This window comes from Fusarium coffeatum, assembly GCF_003316985.1.
Source record: "Fusarium coffeatum strain FIESC_28 chromosome Unknown BRIP53273_contig_125, whole genome shotgun sequence".
NCBI lineage: Eukaryota > Fungi > Ascomycota > Sordariomycetes > Hypocreales > Nectriaceae > Fusarium > Fusarium coffeatum.
This window is the reverse complement of record NW_022157918.1, coordinates 37,472-58,704: the sequence shown is the minus strand read 5'-3', so window position 1 is coordinate 58,704 and position 21,233 is coordinate 37,472. Positions and strand designations below refer to the sequence as shown.

At 47.6% G+C, this 21,233-nt stretch overlaps 2 protein-coding genes across 2 annotated transcripts; both read right to left on the bottom strand.

Moving 5' to 3' along the window:
• Nucleotides 1–3,764: 3,764 nt before the first annotated feature.
• FIESC28_05805 (uncharacterized protein) lies at nt 3,765–5,064 on the bottom strand (the record flags this gene model as incomplete). The annotated part of the gene is made up of 3 exons (XM_031159950.1): nt 3,765–4,141; nt 4,194–4,205; nt 4,284–5,064. 3 exons carry the CDS (start codon nt 5,062–5,064, stop codon nt 3,765–3,767), a joined length of 1,170 nt encoding a protein of 389 aa, XP_031015952.1.
• A 13,801-nt stretch (nt 5,065–18,865) lies between these two features.
• On the bottom strand, nt 18,866–20,933 carry FIESC28_05804 (uncharacterized protein; the record flags this gene model as incomplete). Its single annotated transcript, XM_031159949.1, has 3 exons — nt 18,866–19,453; nt 19,529–19,916; nt 19,975–20,933. The coding sequence occupies 3 exons, from the start codon at nt 20,931–20,933 to the stop codon at nt 18,866–18,868; spliced, it is 1,935 nt and encodes a 644-aa protein (XP_031015951.1).
• Between the last annotated feature and the right edge of the window lie 300 nt (nt 20,934–21,233).

The window sequence follows — 21,233 nt, the reverse complement described above, 5'->3', positions numbered from 1 at the left end:
GTCCCCGCTGCGACTGAAGTCCATAACAATCTTAATTGTCCGAGCATTGCTACAAACCCTGTGAGTGTCTGCGATACCCATCTGCTTGGCATCTCGTAGTCCCTTCCACGAAGGAGAATTTCGGACCTATGGGCAGTTAGAAGTCGTAAAGCACGATGTCTAAGGAGCAAAGCATCTGCCGCATGCATTACATCGTAAGCGGAGCGCGCAGCCAGTGATGATAACTCTCTTGACCTACAACATGTGTCTTGTGCTTTGGGAACTTGGTAGAGAGTAAAATCTTTTGCACCGCTTCCTTTACCATCGAACACCTCTAGGAGATCTGAGTTTCCAGGTTGCCTTCGATTAAGCAGATGTTTCCAATGATCGTCACCCTTCTCTCCTCTTCCGCAGGTCAGGTACTCTGCCCTTTTCTTCGCCAACTCTAAATGCAGCATTGTATCCGTAGCAATTAGCTGTGGGGATGATCGTTGCGCCCTTCCATCATGACAGTCAGGGCCTGGAACAATGCCGGTGGCCATTGCCGGCATAGCTCCTTTCATCGTAGAGGATCTACGAGCGACGAGCGATGATCGCTCCTCTGCTCTTCGCCTGCTCCACACAGTGTGGCCGCACAGTGCTTGGAAAGAGCTCAGTCGAGCCCATGATTCAAGTCGTCCTGTCATGCATGAAAGAGCTCACAAGTGCTGGTGCACTGTAGTGGGTAGCTTGAGTCTTTCAAGGAGGTAAAATGCCAAGTAGGAATGTGAAATGTATTCCCTTCAAAACCGAGCTTTCAGTCGACCACCGGGTGCAAGTGTGTTTCATCTGTAAAATGGTCCTTCTTTCCTCTACCATGACTCAAGTTGATTAACTAACAACCCAAGGTAGCCAGAAATCTTCGTATAAATTTGAAACTCTCCTTGTTTGCAGTCCATCAGAGAACCCTCTCTTTAGCTGGATCAAGCGATTCCTCCTAATCAGGCTAAACTAGAAATGGGATAACTATTTCTCCATTAGGTAGCAGATTCAGGGGGTTGCAGGACTCGGACCTGCTACCTTTCGGACCGCAGAATAAGCCGTTGGTCAAGCCTGGTGCTCACTGACCGCGGGTCAGTGGTACATCGGTCATAGAAGCTTAAATACGCAGCTCCCAACAGAGTCGACGACAGATCTCCTGCCAAGACCTCAGTCTTTGTCGGACACATCAACACTTCTCTTGACATTACACGTCGAGGCCTGCTGGGTCGCCTTAATGTGGTCAGTTCTGGGTGAGCACGCCGGCTTACATTCGGCCACAGCCGTCCTCATGACCAGAGTTGGTGGATCGTGGGCAGTCTCGAGCAGCCCCGGAGCAATAGTCAAAACAGCACGTACAGTCCTTGAAACTACCTCGTAGGTGGACTGTACGCAAGCATAAGGGCCGATCTAGCAGCTCCCGCCCAGCTTACAAAGCGAAACAGAAAGAGCATGTCCCGAATCTATGAACCGTAAGAGTTCACGGGACCAATCAGGCCCAGGTGCATGTCCGGGATGCCCTTACACCGTACGCTGCAAAAAACGACACGGGCACCAGTTCCTGATCCATTGCCAGAATCACTCCGGCCTTATTGCCTTCAGCGGCTGTTGCAACCGAGCAAGGAGACGGACGTCATTTTTGTGTTCGTTTGGCTTCGAAAGCTCGAGCGGGGGCGTGGATGATACTTGTCGCTATTTCCGAATACGAGGAGGGGTCCGTACCTCCCTTACGCCAAAGACAGATCCAGCATCGCGTCAGTGGTGCAGATAACGACGCTGGCAGGAATATCTAGAGGCACAGGGTCAGCAACATGTACACAAACCTAGAATCACAGATCAAGGATACCTGCCCAAGAGGCGGGTCGACGTGGAGGAACGGGACAAGATTTCGGTCCGACTAAAGATGAATGTCGAAGCACAAAAGTCACCGTGGCGATCAGCGTTTGTTTATCCTGGTCTATTGTTGTATGCTTGTCTATCATGATCGTCATCGTTTCCAAGATCAAACTGGGTTTCTTGTCTGTGTTGAAGCCAGTGCTCTCGAAAGCCGAGGTGTTGAAGTTCTGGGGCCTGGAATCGCTGGCGAGATCATTCAAGACCGTGAACGCGGCCAGGCCCTCGGCCTGATTAAAGATGCCCTCGGTAATCTTTATTTAAGTGGGCGGACCTTTTGACGGGCTGTAGTAGGAGAGGGGACTTCTAGGATGCTTAGCATCTTGTGCGATTTTATGCTGGATTGTTCCCTGCTCCCGTTGACGACCACCTCGCTGTTTCGTATTGTGGGTAAGCCCGAGACGCGGATCGTAGCCGTCGCAACAGTCGCAACGACAGGGGCTCTCGTGAATCTAAGCGTCTCGAGCACGTCGGAGAGCGGTTGGTATTCGTCCTCACTCCGAACTTGTCAGATTCAGTTGCCCAGGGTCTTGGTGACGAGTTAGACCTGTTCAGCCCGTAGTTATTGTGACTAACGCGCATCTGGTCGCTAAGCGGGTATGGGCCCGAACAGTTCTTTGGAGTGCCCAACACGTATGTGACGTCGTTTCCGTCTGTCTGGCTCCTGCAAGATGTCCGTCCGTTAATGCTTCAACGGTCTACATCCAACGTCAGGTTCCTGTCCCTCGCGCGACGTTGACGTTTACCCAGGCTCATCCGTCTCCTGGTCAAACGTCACCTCCCCTGATCACATCCCTTCTGCCCGCTTTCTCGAGACCAAAAGGTCGGGCACGCGTTTAGCGACAGCCGTTTTTTTCTCATCTATAAAGAGGTACGCCCCGACCAGGTTCCCAAGCCTCTCGCGAGTATCGCGCCGGACCTCGGAGCTGAACCGTTTATAGCACTTATCACCTCTGCACGCGCGCATGCACAACTCAGGGCTCTCTGGTAACACATCTCGTGATAAGGGCCTTCGCAATAGGTTTACAAAATCCTAAAAGTCGTAGTGAAGGACCTCTCAAATGCGACTTTTCTTACAGCCATACACAGACCTGAGGGAATGTAACCGAAGGAGCTATTCTCATCCGGCTCGGCCAACCAGTGTGGTATGAGTCTGCCCCAAAGTCACAAAGTCCCACGTATCGATCGGGAGCTTTTCCTTCTGTAGATCGGGTATTATCACAGCAGGATTCAGCGAAGTGGTATCCGGGACTTAGTCCCTGCTTCTCGTAGGGATACAATTTGGTGAACATTAATACCTAGGCACAGAGCAATTGCAATGGCCCTAGTAATCTCCATTATTGAACACCATTACCCCAGAATTATAACGTCCATAATAACCGAGGTCTAGGCGACACTGCAGGCAGAATAATCAAGTGGGCGACGTCTCTTGCAAGTCTGGTATGGCTTTACGCCCGCCACATCGTATCGGAGCTATGCCCCACAAAAAGGTGATCTAGCAACAAACCGACCATAGAAACGACTATCATATGATGAGATGAACGTCTGTGGGGTCGCGCTGCCCCGGTACCAGTTAACCATGCAATTTCATTTGATGTCGTCCGCTGGAATGATACATGCGGCAGTACGTATCAGAAATACCGTGAAACAACTTCGCTACAAAGTCCGTCCATAGCCTTCCAAAGGTGACTCGATCTTTCTGGAGGCCAGCCCGAATACATTTCTTGAAGGCATTTTAAACCATCTGTAACAAAATAAATGTGTCATGTAATGTTCATGGTGGACAGACAGACTACAGCATGTCCGTTTCCTGCAATTGCCTTTGGAAAGAATACGCCGCGTCTCTAATTTGTTCCACCTAAAAATGGTGCTTTCTAGACGCGAGCAGGCCGCTTGACAACCTGGAAGTCCTGCAGAGAGAAGGTAGGCAGGTTACTTTCCATCTTTTCGAACGGCTCAGACAACTTGTTCTGAATGCAACAGCCATATCTGTAACAATTAGTGCCGTACCACTGAGGTCTTCTCAATGCATCTATCATGTTTTTGAACCCTTCAATACTGAAACGCTCGAACGGCGGGTCAAGTCGCGGATGCAGAATCCCACGACGTTTTAGTTCTTTGGTTAGAACACCGAGAAGTAAAGATGAACACTCAAAAGAGCACTCGTCTTCTTCTTGAAGACGGTCAAGGAGCTCGTACATTGCTGAAAAGGCTTCGGCCAGGCTGCTTTGGCGTGCTACGTTGATCTCCTCTGCGACTTGTGTCAGAATATGCATATATTTTAATGTGATCCTCAAACTTACCAAGAACATCAGCTGGGATTGGGAAATCGTGGACTTCGATCAATTTCTGACTGTGCCTCAAGGCCAGCCTAGTCATGTCTCGAAACATACCTTGCTTTGATAAAGCCCAAGATGTGAAAAGGAAAAGTATGCAGTCCCGTCCATAGACCTTCGGGAAGTCTGACCTCAAACCCTCAAGCCACATGTCCGTGTATACCTCGACGCTCTCAAGACATTGGTAGTAGTCCACAATCATAGCCACTTTGACAAGCATTTCAAGGCTAACTAATCTTGGTACATCTCGATGGTATCCATGAATGATAGTAAGGATAATTTTGAAAGCTTCGGGATCCCAGTCGCTCGCTGTGATATTTCGGATGCCTGATGGATCTGCTTGTCCCTCTGCGAAGGGACCAGTAATCATGGTTTTGAAGATTGGGGAAGCTAGTTCCAAATGCTTTCCCGAGACAAGCATGCAAACCTCGGTCTTCTCAGGTCTAGGTGCACATATCTCTTGATCGTGCGAGTCCTCTCCCGGTAGGTTTGTGCTATCGCTACTCGTACCAGCCTCTCTATGCCCACTATCCGTCTCGTCATCTTGATAATCCGGAACAGAAGGCTCTTCAATACTAAGATTTGTGAAAGTTACTTTGTCCAAATCTATTTGAATCTCGTCGGCTGGCGCATCTTCTATTACGCAGATTTCATCTGCCCACCACTCGAAGTTCTGCGCAATGTCTGTGCAAAGAACAATACATGTATCACCGTTGGGGTCAAAGACACAGGTCGATGGCTTGTTGCTGAGCGGGGTTTCTGAAAAGCCTTGCTGCTTGTAGTCTTGCTCAGAGTTTGAGGCGTGTTCAACCATCTTCTTGTCTTTTTTTCTCGGCATGTCGGTTTTCGAACAGATCAAGAGATATTGACCGAGCGTTTACGAGATAGAGCTTCAGTTGTTGAATGTAGTTATTGTGTCTGATGGGGATAGCAAAAACGAACCGATGGCCTCACCGGGAGAAGGCGAACCCCTCTTTTTGAGTTGTTGTTAGCGATGAGCTGTCCTGCAGGAGGCCGACCACACCATTATTGACCCCGCTTCTCTTCCTTGAAGTTACTGTTGGTCCGGCTAAACAGCGGATAATCGGACGAAATGCGGGGTTAACATTGTGAGTTGCCAGAGTCTTGTGTCAAAGCACGCAGAAGTCAGTCATAAGGTCGCGTGACTTATATCTGAATCGCGTGGGCCCCTTCTACTGAAAGATTGTAACAAGCTTCCGACATGGACGGCCTGCAAGAAGATAATCAGAACACACTAAATTATCCATATAATCTATTTACAATACAATACCCTCGCCCGAGAATAAAGAGACACTCGATCCACCCTGAAATTCGACCGATCAGCTTGGTGCAAGACGGTGTTAGCAAAAGTCCGAGAGTCGGGCTCGATCCGCACGGCTCGGCAATCTGTCAGCAACGCCACGGCCTAAAACTCAACCCCTTCCCTGCCCACTTCGAAATAGGATCTAAATTCGAGTCATTCTGAATAGATCCGTATGAAGACGACTTCTATTGCAACTTGACAAGAGTATTGATGCGGCGATGAGAGACACGCGTTAATGCCAGTTGATTATAGGGTCCAAGGCGCTGGTTGAAGCGATGAGTTGACGGTCAAACTACCTCTGAGTCGGGATTGACGGAACATTGTCAAGGACAATTTCAATGATTGCCAACTCTTCTACACTGCAAATGCAACTGCCTGTTCTTGAGACCACTTATATAGTACATTGGGTTGTAATCAGACCTTTCGCAAAGAGCGTATGCAGATACCGGCCTTTACAATGAAGCCTTGTTCCTTTGGACGAATCTCTTTCAAAGCTCATAGTGTGGAGTCTGACTCGACGGCCGGGGCAAAGCTTGCTGTCTAGCGCGTAGTTCCGAAATGCGGGGTGGGAAAAATGTACTTCAAACGGCGCTAGACATCAGTCAAATCTTGGCACAGCACAGCAATTCTCTGGAAGCTCTGCTTGTATTGTTTAAACACACATTCTCTTATCTTGCTGATATTCAGCACAACCTTCTATTGGCTATTCCATTCTTTCTTCGCTGAAGGCCTCCGTCCGAGAATAACATCATTTCTGGACTCCAAGAATCATGCCCGCTCCGAACCTGGCGGTTGTCACAGCGTCGAAGGAGTTCGAGATTGAAGGACTGCTGGGAAGATCCAGTTAGATTGGGATATACTTGAGTAGAAATAGGCCAGACGAATGGATCGATTCACTTACTGGACTCCTGTGAGATGACACGTAATCTATATATACGGTATAGTACTAAAAGGTCGCTTTAATTTTTCCCAACCTACGTGCTTTTCTCGTTGCTACAGGGTAGTAACCAGTCAATCTGACGGTGGCGCCGCAATAGAAAGCCCAGGTTGTCAACTTCAGTAATAAACGGATAGAGAAGCCACAACTGCCCTGGAACGGAGGGGAAAGTGAAATCATGCATGAGAACTTGATGAAGGACGCAAATTTGCCGTACGTAGCCTACCTTTCTGATCCTCCTTCACCACTGTGAGTCGCACTTGTAGACTCATTGTTCTGAACGATATAACAGTCATCTGATGACACTTGATGAATAAGACTTTTGCCATCGCATTATAGGTTCTCCTTCCATAGTTAGTGTGCAACAGAATTCCACTCGATCCTGATCTGAGCGTCAGATTCTCTCCGTCGTCACCCGATTCATCTCTCTCGTTATGATGTCAAGGAGACTGTAAGTCACTTTACCCCGAATGGGTATCCCAAGAACTGATACTGGAAAGAACTTATCAAGTTCAAGCGTGGATGGCACGAGCAGTGGGTTGTCAAGATATGTGACTGATGTTCCCCTTATGAGATCCGGTACCTATGGTGATGAATACATTGTTGTCAGAGTCAACATGGGTGCAGGCGATGCTACAGTCGCTGAAGCACATTAAGAGATGTTGGTCGCATCTTTGAAGAACAGAAAGCTCAATATGATGAAAACCATTGATGGACGACGATGAACAACGGTAACAGTAACAGTCGGATTGGCGTTCCTATTGCTGATGCTGTTGGAGACTCTGGTCCCAGAGACCTTGATGCAGTCTTCGTCGAGACTGAGCATGGTGTGAAGCTGACCATTAATGTTATACAGCATCAAGCTCTCTCTGCGTAGGGAGAGGGCAACTGGAGATGCACTACGCTTTGTCACAAATCCCAGTCGTGGTGCTGACATGGCTATCAGACAGAAGCTGAAGCCTCACTTGTTGAGGTTGCCATTCCTCAGCTGCCTGCATCGGAGAATGACGTTGCCTCTCACAATCTCTGAGAATCTTGTTCTCTTTCTCCATTGTATCTTACTCTCTTTCTGTAAGCCGTTGCCGGAAGCTTCTGTCTTTTTTCTTAGTATTACCAATTCTTAAGAAGACAATGCAACGTCCAAGTGTATTTCCAAGCCCCTATGAGAAGTCAAACGAAGAGCATCAGCCACGTAGGGTTTCAATCTCTCAGAGAGCCGAGGTTCACTGTTCTTAGTCGATAGTGTGAAGGCAATAGCATCGCTAAACCTTTTGAACATATCGGGGACTGCTTCACTAACGGTAGGCATAGATGATCCGGGCGATGAATCCGTGCTTGTCGATACTTTCGGTTAAATCAAAGAACACCCGTTCTCTCCCCACATTGCAGTGGTTCATAAGCACCTTGAGCTTATGTGGATAACTCTGTCACAGCCCAAAAATCAAGATATGAGTAGTGCAAGTATCTCACCAAGATTTGCAGCAACAAGTACCATAACTTTGTTGATTTGATGGAACAGATGGCCTTTACGAGGACTGCTTTTCGAGCTGCAGACTTTATCCATGTCGATCCTGCGGTTCTCCGCTCCTGGTCCTGGTGGCTCTGTTCAGGAATGTTGGCTGTGGCATGCTGCAGTCAGAGTAATCAGGGTTAGTCTTGTTGCGGTGCTCTTGACGAGAAATGACGACTATTCCATTGGGCTTTCATTCGTCCGAGATGGTGACTTGTTCTTTCCCATTTTTGTCTGTGTCAGATGATGCTGTAATGGACCCTCGAACCGTCATGCTGAGCGAATCCTCTGAGAAGCCTTCACTTATTCACTCCGTCTCGAACCTCAGGCGGCCATATTTCCCATACGCATTAGCTTATCTACGCAGGAGCTCGTGCGCAATACCGGCACACCATGAACCAGCTGCATCGCATTGGTGTACAAGCACAGAGCCCTCGGATGCATCGAACGAATCGCCTGGGTCTTCTGATGGTAGCGTTGAGCTCAGGTTCGTTACACATATCGCTTTCGGTACCACTGCGGCAAAGCCTAGACCTCCTGTAACCGAGCCATTGGACTGCAGTCGTATAGCTTCAAGCAACATGTTGCAGGGGTATGGGAATAAAGCACAAGTGACTCAAGTTAGCTCTGCACGGCAACGAGTCCTCGGCGATGTTCATGCGATGCATTCTTACCAATGTTGTAAATGCACTGGTACGGAAAACAATCAGGGTGCGTGCAGTCGTCATAATGTTTGACATTATTGATGAGCATCAGACGATAGCATCAACCGGCATTAACCGCCGTGGGGCGAGTGCAATCGTGAGCCTTCACATTGCTTCACGTGGCGCGACGATGCTTTTAGAGGCCCACACCATACTGGGATGAAGCTGGACGCGTCTCGTATGAATAGTGTAATGAGAGATCTGACCCCGAAATCTTACACCTATTTCTGAGGGGACCACCATGCACGCATGAGACGATAAAGGCTCGGCAATATAGCCTGAGCTTTCAGGGTCTAGTCACCTCCGATGATAGTGTGAAGTGTGAAGGTAAAAGCCTTCCAAGAGATAATGTGTTGCCAATAAAGACAGATACATCTCTACAGTACTGCTCTATGCAAGACAGGTCCTCACCGAGATCAACTACAATTTCAAAAATGATGCAAAGTAGCAGGAAGAAGTGCCCATGCTATCATTGGCACTCTGATTTAACAGTAAAGTTTGTTTCGAAGGACAGCACGGAGAGATGCTGGCTTCCATCAACGAGATGTCGGAATCAACGGGCAAAGAGCATGCACCGATATATACAGCAGTATTGCCTCAAAGAAAATCTTTGTCACTGGCTCTCCCCGATGTTAATATCTCCCCCATCGGATAAGGCTTTGGACGATATATAAATCTTCCACGGGGCATTATGACCCCCTTACTGACACATGACTTTTCTTTTGCCTTGCCGTATACATCAGGGTTAGGTATCATATAAATGCCCTTTCTTTTCCTGCTTCCATCTAGCTCTTGTCTCCTCCTTGCACCCATTCACTAGCGCTGGAGGTGGATGATTCGGGCGGCCGCTAGGCGTACAAGCATTGCATAATAAAATACACACTTTGGTAGGTACTACCACAAATCGGATGAAGCAGAAACTACTCGATCAATAATAGCGTGCTTGCTTCTTGATAGATTTAGCAATGTAAGATACGTATGCCATGGAGCTCAAGCACTGGTCGACTGCGGCCAACACACTGGGGGAAATGGAGAGTGGCAACACACCTAAACCTGGTGTTCTAAGAGGAGCACATCAACACCCTCAACGTTCACGTAAGCCTGTCCCGGAAAGAACCAATGTGTACAGGAATGAGCACATACGCAAGCTTATAGCGAGTCGTCCCATTGTCAAGGTGCGTTAAGAACAGAGAGCACCGTTCTATTGTTTCCATATATACCAGTCATGATGTTTCAATACTACCTACACTACTCTGTAAGGATATCGGGGATGCGCCGGGGATAAGCTGACGGCCCACCGGAGGAATGTTTACCCGGACCGAATCCCTGGATCAGAAATTACAGTCGAGCCCCTTAGAGGACTTGACAGGTTGAAGTAACTATACGGAATAGAGCTACCCTTTATCTTGGATCACCCTGACTACACCTGAGACCTTACATACTCCTAATTGTTTAGAAATCCCATCCTTGCTTAAGCAAATAAAGCAAAGATACTCTGATCTGATCACAACATGTGTAAAGATGGCTATGGAACCCTAACCCAAGAAGTCTTTGATAGTGAGATCTATGGCTTCCAGTGCAAGGTAGATCGAACTGATAGAGTTGAGTTCGACACAGCGCTACGTAGCAATCGGATTTGACAGGATGACGCAAAGTCCTCCATGTTGAGTCTCGGCATATCATCTCGCTCATTGCTGTACCAAGGACTATCAGTTCCAGACCTTTGACTTACACCAAAACGAAAGACTCATGAGTAACGAAGCCTTACATACTTTCGATACGATCTATAAAGTTCTAGTAGGTTCCGGAGTAAACCTCAAGGCAGCTGGCTCTACAGCCCAGTTGTCGTTTGAGGGATCAAGGTAGTCCGAAATCTGAGATAGAGTATGCAGCCAACACGTTGATCATCTTCCCCATCCATTATCCATTTCTGTCGACAGAATGACCTTAAAAAAACAGACCAGCGCGTGTCCCAGCAGAGGGGAAAATGCTTTACGCTCCCGGCTCAACATTCATATGACATTCTACAGGGTTATTGGCGCTGCGCACATCTACATCGGGTGCGCAAAACCCTTCGGCTACTTGAATCTGCATTACCCACCCGTCACGACCATCTGAGGGGAAAGACGCTAAAAGGAGGCCACGATCCAAACCTGAGTAGCCGCTTAGGTCGCGTCTAAGATCCTACCTAAAGGGTGGAAAGTGCCCATGCTGTTCTGATCTACCCTCTTGCGGAACAAAGCCTTTGGCTTGTCTTGCTGCGCCTTATTGCTTCCTGGTCCCGTAGTCACGGAATTGTTGCTTAAGTCTAATGGACTGCAGCGGTATCGTTTGACAATATCCCCTCGATACCTCCACCTTGCAAATGAACAGACTACCTGGTCGGCTGGTCCTGAGGATACATCGACGTCTCACTTTGCCAGCGTCCTGGCATACTTCCGGTCGAATGTCAATGATAACAAGAGACATTGATTTCCGTTCTGCTCCCGAACCTGATAGAAAGTGCCTACCTTTACCACAACCTCATCAAAACACTATGCTCCCCTTGAGCGGTCACTTGCTCCGCCAAGAATACGGCTCGCTCTTCGCTCGCCCCACTTATTCTGTTCGACCTCCCTTTGTCCCTGGTTCTCGGCGATCACTCACTTTTGCGCGGCGTCTCTCTTTGACGCTATGGAATTTTTGCATTGCTTCCTTCGAGAGAGTAACGACGAAATCAGATCTGTTTTCTGCATTTATGTCCTACTGTTCCACCTATAGTACCAGATTTGAGAGCTTGAATTGAAAGCTTCTAATACAATTGGGTAGCCTGATCCAGCGACATCTGACCTACTACAGGTCTCAATGGGAGATAGTTGAAAACAAATACTTATCTTGGCCCTGCTGCCAACAAAATCCCCATGGCTTTCGTCGTCTCCTAGTACTTTGTCTAAAAGACGACATGTGGCTTCCGGCCCTGTCGTCCCCCCTGTCGTCCCCCCTGTCTTACAATGTGTGGTCGATTGTGCATTCTGATCTCTTTCCTCTTCACCCTTCGATCTTTCGTCCTCTCCGTTACTGTCTCCACTCGCGAAATGTGCCGAGGCACTCACGTCCCTTCATTCATAAGCGTCTCACTCAGCCCCTGATTTCTTCACGATCACCTGACTACGGCCTGTTACCTGCTCTCCAGGGCATCCTCACATCACGATGCGGCTGTTTTCTAATTTTCCAGGTGTCCCCATTCTCCACGATTTGGACTGCAGGTGTAGGGCGGATTCACAATCTTTCCATGACGGACAGAAAATTGCAATGTCATGCCGCCGACACCAAAACGGGCGAACTGAATTTAATCCACGGGTATATGCTCGAGTCAAATCACCTCCGACACTCACTCCGACAGCCCTGACACTAGATTATATGGGAACTGATCCTCTCGTGCCTGCAAACTTTCTACGATCACGAACACCTCCCGCGCTGATAACACTCATATGGGCTCCGTTCATTCCTCCCTTCTTGCTTCTTCAGTGGTCGCACGCTTATTACTACTCATGATGCGACAGGACCGCAGTTCCGGCTTGCAAAGCATTCAAAAGACAATAAGATGACCAGCACCTTCGCCCGAATATTCTAATCTCGACCTGCGGTTCTCAGACGCCTCGTTTGTTAGTCAGAAAAAGAACATTAGGAGACCATACGGCTTTCACTGAAACAAACTCGGCAAAGCTCTCAACACGCCAGCTTACAGGAACTTAAAAACCTTTGACCACTACATAAGAAAGTCAGTTGCCGGCTGTCACTTTAGAGGGGATAATCCATAGAGGATAGTCGAACTATTCGCACCCAACCACACCGCTGCCATACCATCAGTTCAAGACAGATTTCGTCTCATCATCCACTGACCCTCTAACTAAAGTCTACTTCAGATATTCCCATTTATTTGGTCGCAGACGGACGCTCCTCGACCATCTCTGGTTGTACAATAGAATGTCGTTGTGTAGTGTGTTTTATTTTCTCAAAATGTTTCTCTCGGTAGATTACTGGTTGAGATTCTTGATCCCCGCCGTGCTCTGGAGGGGAATAACGGAGCCCATTACATTCACTTGTGAGAGCCGAAATTGCATTCTTTTCCTAACATTATGATAGAGCGTTGAACTACCCTGAGGCCGCGACGGTGGATAAAAAACATTTGATAACTAGGATTGTCTGGACGAACATTTGCCAAGAAGATCTCGAAACTACTATAGACCAATGGCAAAGATCCTCCACTGCTATCCAAGAACAAGGTCAGACACAAACCACTTGACCATGTAGCCCCCGTCCCGGAAAAGGAATACAAGGGAGCTCCAAAACAATCAAATGAGCCTTCAAAGCTCAATTATCGATCCATTTCAGTATGCTGCTTACCCGGAAAAGCTTTTGCATCCCGCCATTAAAATGCGTTGCCTCTATGCAGTGGGATCCGGAGGAAGAGATACCTGAGACGAAGCTATCATAACAATCGATATGCGAAGAAGGATGGACATACGAACAGACAAAACGGACAACCGCGCCCTTCGTTAGTACTTCTGAGGCTATGTACCTGTTTCCAAAACGGTATGGTGAACGCACGTACCATACTAGCGGACATCGATCACTCTTATCAATGGAGATGGTGGGATGCTATGGCAAAGACTTAGTGTTGTAAGCTCAATGGACCACGACAACTTTGTCGCAATGACGTGTCCTTCTCTCGCCATTAAAGATCTGGAAGGGGATCTGATAAACTCAGTCCAGCAAATTTTGGCATGGCCCACGGGAGTAGTCATAAAACTTTATCAGTCATAGATCTTGGCCTTGGCAATAAAGCCTGCTGTATTCAGACCTTTGGTATCCATCAATATCAACGCCTAGTTAGGGTTTCTTCTATTAGATATCAATGCTATGTTTTGACCAGTATACTGGGGATTTACGCCTCAGAAGAACTCAAAAATAGTTTCCAATAACAAGTAAGTGTCGTGAATAATTGACATATCTAGGATGGGTTCATCGCGTGTCGTTCGCAGTTCATGCTTTTTCACTGGAGGAGACCCCAATGCTCGTACGTCCAGATGAAACGTGTTGTGATGCATGCTTCGAAGTTGACGTCTCTGACCATCATGGGATCAAAAAGCACAGTTGAATATGTCTCTTCCAGATCTTCGGTCCACAAGCCAATACCGGGCAGTCTCCCTGTCATAGTTGCAAGGAACACTGAGCCAGCAGCGGTCATTTGCACACATTTTACAGCCGATAGTAGTTATCGAGGCAAGGATGAGCACCCAGAACGCGCTCACATCTCTATGGCCGTTCGTTTGTGTTATTTTTGGTAATAAGATGCCCGTCAATGCGCCCGTTATTTGCAGCGGGCCACAACCGCGCTGCGGCAGGGCCCTACGATAGACGCAAGTGCAACCTGACAATTATTAAAAAGCTCTGGCGTAATGGAGGCCAGATATTGATCGATTCCCTGCCGACTATCACTCTCTATCAATAGAACGGTGTTTAACCTCTGCCTCTTTGTTTAAGATGGACCTTATTTCTGCTATGCAAAAGGTTCAGCTTAATAATGCAGTATCTTCTTGGTCTGTAATATCTCCTTTTGCTGTGTTTACGTTATCATAATACAGCGCAGCGTATAGAATATTCATTTCCCAACGTCTAGTCCGGATGAGGGTGCTCTACTGCTGCCCCTTAATCAGTGAAGTTTTGACCAAGTCCTTGACACTGAAGCAACTTCCTGCAGCCCATTGATTGAGCCACAAGAGCCAATAACAGAAGAAAAGGTGACCCGGCCGCAAGCTTTCATCCTGATGGTACCTCTGTGAGCGATATCAGCTTTCGACATGACGGGCTCGCATTCAGCACTAGAGCCCAACCTCGTTGTCTCGCTAGGAAGAGGGTCGTCGGCTGCGTGGCTTACCGCACAGCTGGCATCGTTTTCAGGAACGCTCAGTCGCAATTTTCCCCGCACGACTTGTCCTTGCATATCAATACAGGTCGTGGAAAGTTGAGAAACCCAGCGAATCGCACTCGTTTGCCTCGTCGTCAAGTGTAACGGCTTCCACTCATCACTGGACGACAGAAACGAGTTGCAAAATATCCCGGTCCTTTTGCGAATGAGTGCTGTGCAATCACCAGAGATGAGCTAGCTGGCACGATGTATTTGGACGGAGATGTTCTTATTTGAGATTAACCTGGGTCGGAGCACCTAGTGGAGGGACGGCGGGCCGTAGTGCGTCGTCCGTGGCGCCTGTTGACTCAAAGTTGGAATCTCCACACATCTTGACCAGGATACTTAATTTGTTTGAAAACGGCCGTTTTCCTGCACACCTCTCGATGCTTATACGCATGCAGTTAACACCTCATTCACCTCGCGGCCACCATCGTTGTGTGAGCGTATGACAGCTCTTTTTGAAGATAGACCTCCGTTTTTCCAGCTAACAGAAGCTGAAGATACCACTTGGATTTGCCAGCCCCCAGAGAAAAATTTACCACGATGACGCCTGCTTCTCAGCTGAAGCTAAACGCAGGTGGCTGACGTCCACTTCATGAGCCCGCTATACCGTCAGTTGCTGTAACTTGGATATCCCAGGCTATCCAAGGTTTCACAGGGATCCAATATCAGATGATGGGCACGATAAAATTGCTTGGATCAACATGACCTAGCTGGCGTCTTGGAGCATTCCGTCTTTCTGAGTTAAACGCTAGAAAGTGAGAAGGGTATGAAGTCGAGGCCTGCTTTATTTCTAACTGCAATGTAGAGCTCTAGGAGATTCGTCAGGAAATGTCAGGGTCCGGCGCGGCTTAGGTTCACAGACATCGGGGCAGCCGTCAGCTTTCTTGCACTACTAGTTGCTTCATAGACCGAATAGCTAATTCTGTCTCTTTGCCATCACGTCACTATCATCTTTTTGTAGCACTTGACAAGGATAATAATATGTTTTCTTTCCACGGAAGCTAATTTCGGGTTCCTTGTGAATCCTTTCTGTAACAACCTGAGGAACAGTAATAGCAAAATGAACAAGTTGTATATATAGACATGCAGTCTTAACAAGGTTAAGCATACCATCACGATGATGTTCCAGAGTGGCTGTTATTCGAGACCTGAAATATTTGATGAGTTAGATATTACTTGTAAAGTGGAATGTAACACCCTATAGAGAAAGTCCAACTTGGGTCTATGTTCACATTCTGCGTTGCATAGATCAAGCTTGATGACTCCGTGGCTACATCGTCTAAAGATGTCTCTGCATGAAAAATATTTTCAAGTGCCTGCCTGATTCCCTCAATGTCCTGCTGAGTCGCCAGGTTGACCATACAAGCCCAGACATTGCTTATTAGGCCCTCTACCTGACGTCTTTTTACACCCTTCCATGTCTTCTTGAATCATCTACGGAACTTATCCGAGCTTTTTACATCATTGTCTTGTTTGTACTTTGACCCAAGCTCGTCGAAAACTTGTCTTGGTCTCTGGTGTCTGTTACGATAATCAGTAAGAACGCGGGCGACATATCTCAAGGGCGGGACCCTTTCTTTCCTGCAAGAGTCGGCGGGGAGTCCTCAACACCAGCCGGGCCCACGACTACAAACTGGCCTAGGTTAGATTTTGCCTCATCTGGAATGAGTGCCTGCCGCGTCCGGCACCGCCCGTTCTGTGCAAACATCGAAAGCTACCGTCAGCCTTGCTTAGATCGTTTTTGAGAAATTGCGGCGGCATCTCACCATATCTACAGTTGAATAGCATAGCATTTCTGTTTCCAATAAGTAGAGTTTGACTACAAACAGCTTACTATAAATTGAACCTTATAGTTGAAATTCGATCATAAGGTACTGCGCTCCCAAGCCCTTATTCTCCTTTCTTTTCGCTTATTAAAAGGAGGTTATCTATTGTTGTTCACAGTTCCGCTACTGATGTTGTGACCTAAATTAAATGTATCGTGGCCTGCAACAGGCCAATTCTGCTGGCCAAACCCACCTGCATTTACTGTCTGATGATTGCTGACGGAAGCTGCCCGATCGAACTCCGGATCTTCCAACGATGGTTCTGTCTCGTCCAGCTTTTTAAAGGCCTCGTCAATATCCTCAGTGGATAATCGCACAGTCCCACGTAGGTATAATTCTTTTTGGGTGCAAGAACTCTATTTTAACAGTTATCTTTGAGGGTTGACCTTAGGCGTCGAGGCCAGAAGGAGGTGCACCTGCTTCTCTGCCTTGAAAAGCGCCAGTTCTTGGCTCATCGCTGGACTCCAATTCGAAACATGCAACTCAACAGTCTCACATTGTTAAGCACTATGAACTGTCCTTACTGTCTGGTCATCGACGAGACTGAGGGATTTCGCAAGCTTTGAGATGGGTTTGGACAGCTTAGAGCCGTCTTCGTTCATCGAAAAGGCTCTACGACGATTTACAATCAGAGCATGCCATTATCAGCAATCTCAGCGACACTTGAAACAGGAACATTATCTGCCGGTCACAGCTCGGACGAGGTTGGTCTTTCTACCAGCTCTCCACGGACTAGTCCTGTCAGAGATTCTGATTTTGAGCCTAGGGAGTATTTGCAACACCAAGTGATGATCGGGAGACAGCTCGTAATAAACTTTCTATCTTCAATAACACTCTTTCGAGCACCATAAATTCAATGCTCACGCAGGACCTTCTGCTTGACCTTGCTGCGATATTTAGGTTAGTTTGGGCAGAAAATACACTCCATACTTCCATCTGAATTGTGTACCCCTTCAGTCCAACAAAACAATATCAGCCTCTGTAAGCGACATCAAACCTTCAGCTCGACTGGGAGACACAGTTGACGATGTCAGTCTTTCAAGGACAGCGTATGGTAGAAAGAATGACTTTATCCAGTATCCTATAGGTATATTGAACAGTTCGTTAGCTCAGGACTACAGTTTCGGGAGTAATCGTCCAGTTTAGGTACGAGCTCTTTATAATTCGAATAAACTCGTCGTCTTAATGTGCAGGTTTGCAGCTCAAATGACAGCTTCAAAGCTCTTGAGTTTCATTTTCGTCACATAGAAGGTTTTCAACTGTCGAGCTCTGTTCATTTGATGGGGTGCGATTTATTGGAGAAACCCCTGTACCTGGCATAAGGATGGAGATCTTATCTTATCTCGTCTTATCTTATCTCACTCCCGATAATTATTCGATTGTGAGTCCAGCGCCGTCGCCAAGTGCAGCCTGGCCTCCTCGGAAATGGACATAATGACTACGTGTTGATTAAAGCTTTAGTACAGGCACTCTTCCGTTGCACTCTGCATTGCAATCGATATGCGTCGCGGATGTTTTATCGGAGTTGTGTCAATAGGTAAATGAATTCTCGGTTCTTGAAAGCGTGTATATACAAGGGAACAATGCTACAATGATATCACCCTTCAACCATACTGGTTTTACTTTGTAAGATAGCAAAAGAATATCTAGAATATAGAACGGAAAGCAAAAAGAGGAAATAATTTAAATTATATTACTACTTTCTATTCTCTAATATTAAAGTTTGAAACTTAAATGTATTCTTTTAATCAGTATGCTGATAGGTACGATCGACAGGCATTTAGGGTACGTACTGACGCTACTGTACATCCTCAATACCCTCACCATCTCTGCCCGTCCGGTCGCGAGTGTCTATCTCAATAAAGTCAACACTTGGCCTTCCACAGTGTCTTATTTCTTTTTTTTTTTTCAGCTTACGCTGATGCAATTGCTGGTGAAGAGGTCCATCTTCACATTGCCTCTTGTAAAATGAGGTCACCAAACAGGTCACAGCGCCTCTGATTGGCTGGATAATCTACGCTGGCGTGCGAGTGTTGGAAGACCACCCTGATCCCACTATAACCCACTGAACAGTCACGGGAACACGCCCACGCCGGAACAACCTCTGTCGCCCGAAGCGAAGAGTATGTTTCTGGATATACAACAATCAACAGACGTGATTGGGATTTAAACAGCATGCTTATTAGGCAATTGCAATAGAACAATTTCTGAAGGACCAAAAAAAAAAGTTCAAGGCTAGTCTCTAGCTAAATGCGACAAAAGGAATAAAAAATATCGGAAAGAGAGCGACTTGTACAACAAATAAAGAAAATATGCTCAAGGTAAAAAGAACGGAACGTGGCACGTTAGCCGTGGACAGGTAAAGGGAAAAGCTGACAACGATTAGGCATTGCCTGCATTTCCAGGCACAGCAGCGCTTGGTGACTTCGACTCATCCATCTTGCGCTTGATCCCAGCGCGCTTCTTCGCACGCTCCTTCTTCTTCGCCTGGTCGACCAACGATGGAACAGTCTCTGAGGGAAGTGTAACTGCCTGGGATCCTGTTCCAGCGTTTAAAGGCGCAGCTCCAATCTCACCTGTTTCGCCCGACTTCGCCTGCCTCTTGTCACCCGCCTTGCGCTTCTTGTTGTTCCTTTTGGACCGAGAGCTGGAGCCAGATGGTGGAGGTAGCGTAGAGCTGGATTCCACAATTGCTGCCTGAGGAAGAGGTGCAGATGGGATCTGGGACTCCGGATTCACCACCGCCTGGGATTGGATTGGAATGACAGGCTGAGCAATTGCCTTCAACTCCTCACTGTCGGTGGACTTCGTATTGTCGTTCGATCTACCCTTGCTCTTATTGCTGGCACCCTTCCCGTCTGAGCTACCAATGGTGTCTTGCGACGGGCTTTGACCCTGTGAGCTGCTGGATGCCACAGTCGTCTGAGAAGAAGAAGGTTCACCGGCAGACTTCGCGTTCGCGATCTCCTTCTATGCAAACATGTCCTTGATGTCGTGGTGACCTTTTATCTTGGCACGCTTGGAGGTTGATTGCTCCTCAGACACTCCGTGACTAATACCCTCATTGTCTATCCTCTTTCGCTTCAGATCGATATCATCTTGCAGAGCCTTTTCAGCTTTGGAGCGTCTGCCGCGCTTGCGAGGCCCGGCATTCATTCTTGCCCAGTAAGGGCCATATTTGCGGAACGTTCTTGCCCTGTGGTGCTCCTGCACCGATTCCGTATGTGGACAAAATGGAGAAAAGGACCCGTGGCCCGTATTTCCGCAATTAGAGCAGATGAAGGTCTTCCGGTCTGTCAGGGGACAATTGGCAGTGTCATGGTCTTCCCCGCACTTCATGCAGTGCCGTTCATCCTGCGTGCACTCGGACTTCTTGTGACCGGGTTTCCCGCATTTATAGCAAAACTCAGGTCTGGCCTGACGGAGTGAAGGGCTTGAAACGATATGTCAGTGACTTAGGTGTCTAGAAAGTTCAGAGAATCAATACTTACATGAGTTTATGGTATCCGTTGTTGAATCTCACTGTAGTGTCTGCTAACATCATAACGATCTGCAAACTTTCCGTTTCCAGATACCAGTGGTTGAAAGAAGACACGGGTTTCAAATGTCCGTATATTTCGAAAGGGAAGACGCCGTCTACAATGCTTTCCAGTTTCGCCTGTGGCGATACGCCAGGTAGGTTTGCTCCCTTCTGGAAACCGTTCTCAATTTCGACGACATAAATTGGAGGCTTCACAGTGGACTTGTCGGTGAGCTCAAAAGCACTGCGAACGCCACTCATGTCCTTTCGGGCATCAAGTTCGGTTTCAAACGCTCCGAAATAAATGAGGAGAAAGCATTCGTCGCGGCGCTTTGCATCAGGAGTAACTAGCCCGCCATTATTGTGGTACTGAACAGAAATGACATCGGCGAAAGCATTGCCGAGCTCACGAACAGCGTCAAGACGTTCCTGTACTGTCATGCTATCGATCTTCTCAGCAGGATCTCGAATAATAATTTTGATGCTGTGCTCCTCTGGCTCGGGGAGATCCTCGCGAAGCGCACACAGGCGCGACTGGATATCACCCATGGAGTCGGTCATATAATCGCGGAGACCTTTGACTTCATTCATGACGAGTGATGTCTTGTCTGTACCGCTGAAGCTGACGCTTCCCATGTCGAGGTTCTCGAGGCGGGAACTGAGGCTTTCCAGTTTCTGATCAAGAGCTTCGAGTTTTTCTTGCGTCTCGTAGGCTGGGGAAGGTTCGTGGGCACAGGCATTGCAATCTTCGACCAGTGACAGAAGGCTTGCTACTTGCTGGCTGTGTTGTTCCTGCGAAAGACGCAGCCGACGTAGTTCGTCCACGAGGGGCGCGAGAAAGGTGATATATAGTTTCTCCAGTCCTTGAGGATAATTGAATGCAGGGTCCGGTGAGTCCATGGTGGTCTGAGAGGATGGTAGAGATGACATATTGAGAGGGTAGAATAGTAAAAGGTAGGATAGTAAAGATTGAAGATAAGCTGGTTGATTGAGATGTCTTGTGTAAGATTTTGGGACTTCTCGAGATGCTATCTCATACTATTTTATGCAGCGACATTGACGAGGCACGATACTGTCGTCACGGTAAATGATAGACCAAACCGAAGGCGGACATACATGTCCTGCTTAGCGTCAGTAGATGGGCAGGTTCCGACAATTGTCGCTGAATGTCACAGAGCCTGTTAGACGTGTCGCCAGGGAAACTCAGGTCGCCCGAGAATTGCGTCCGTC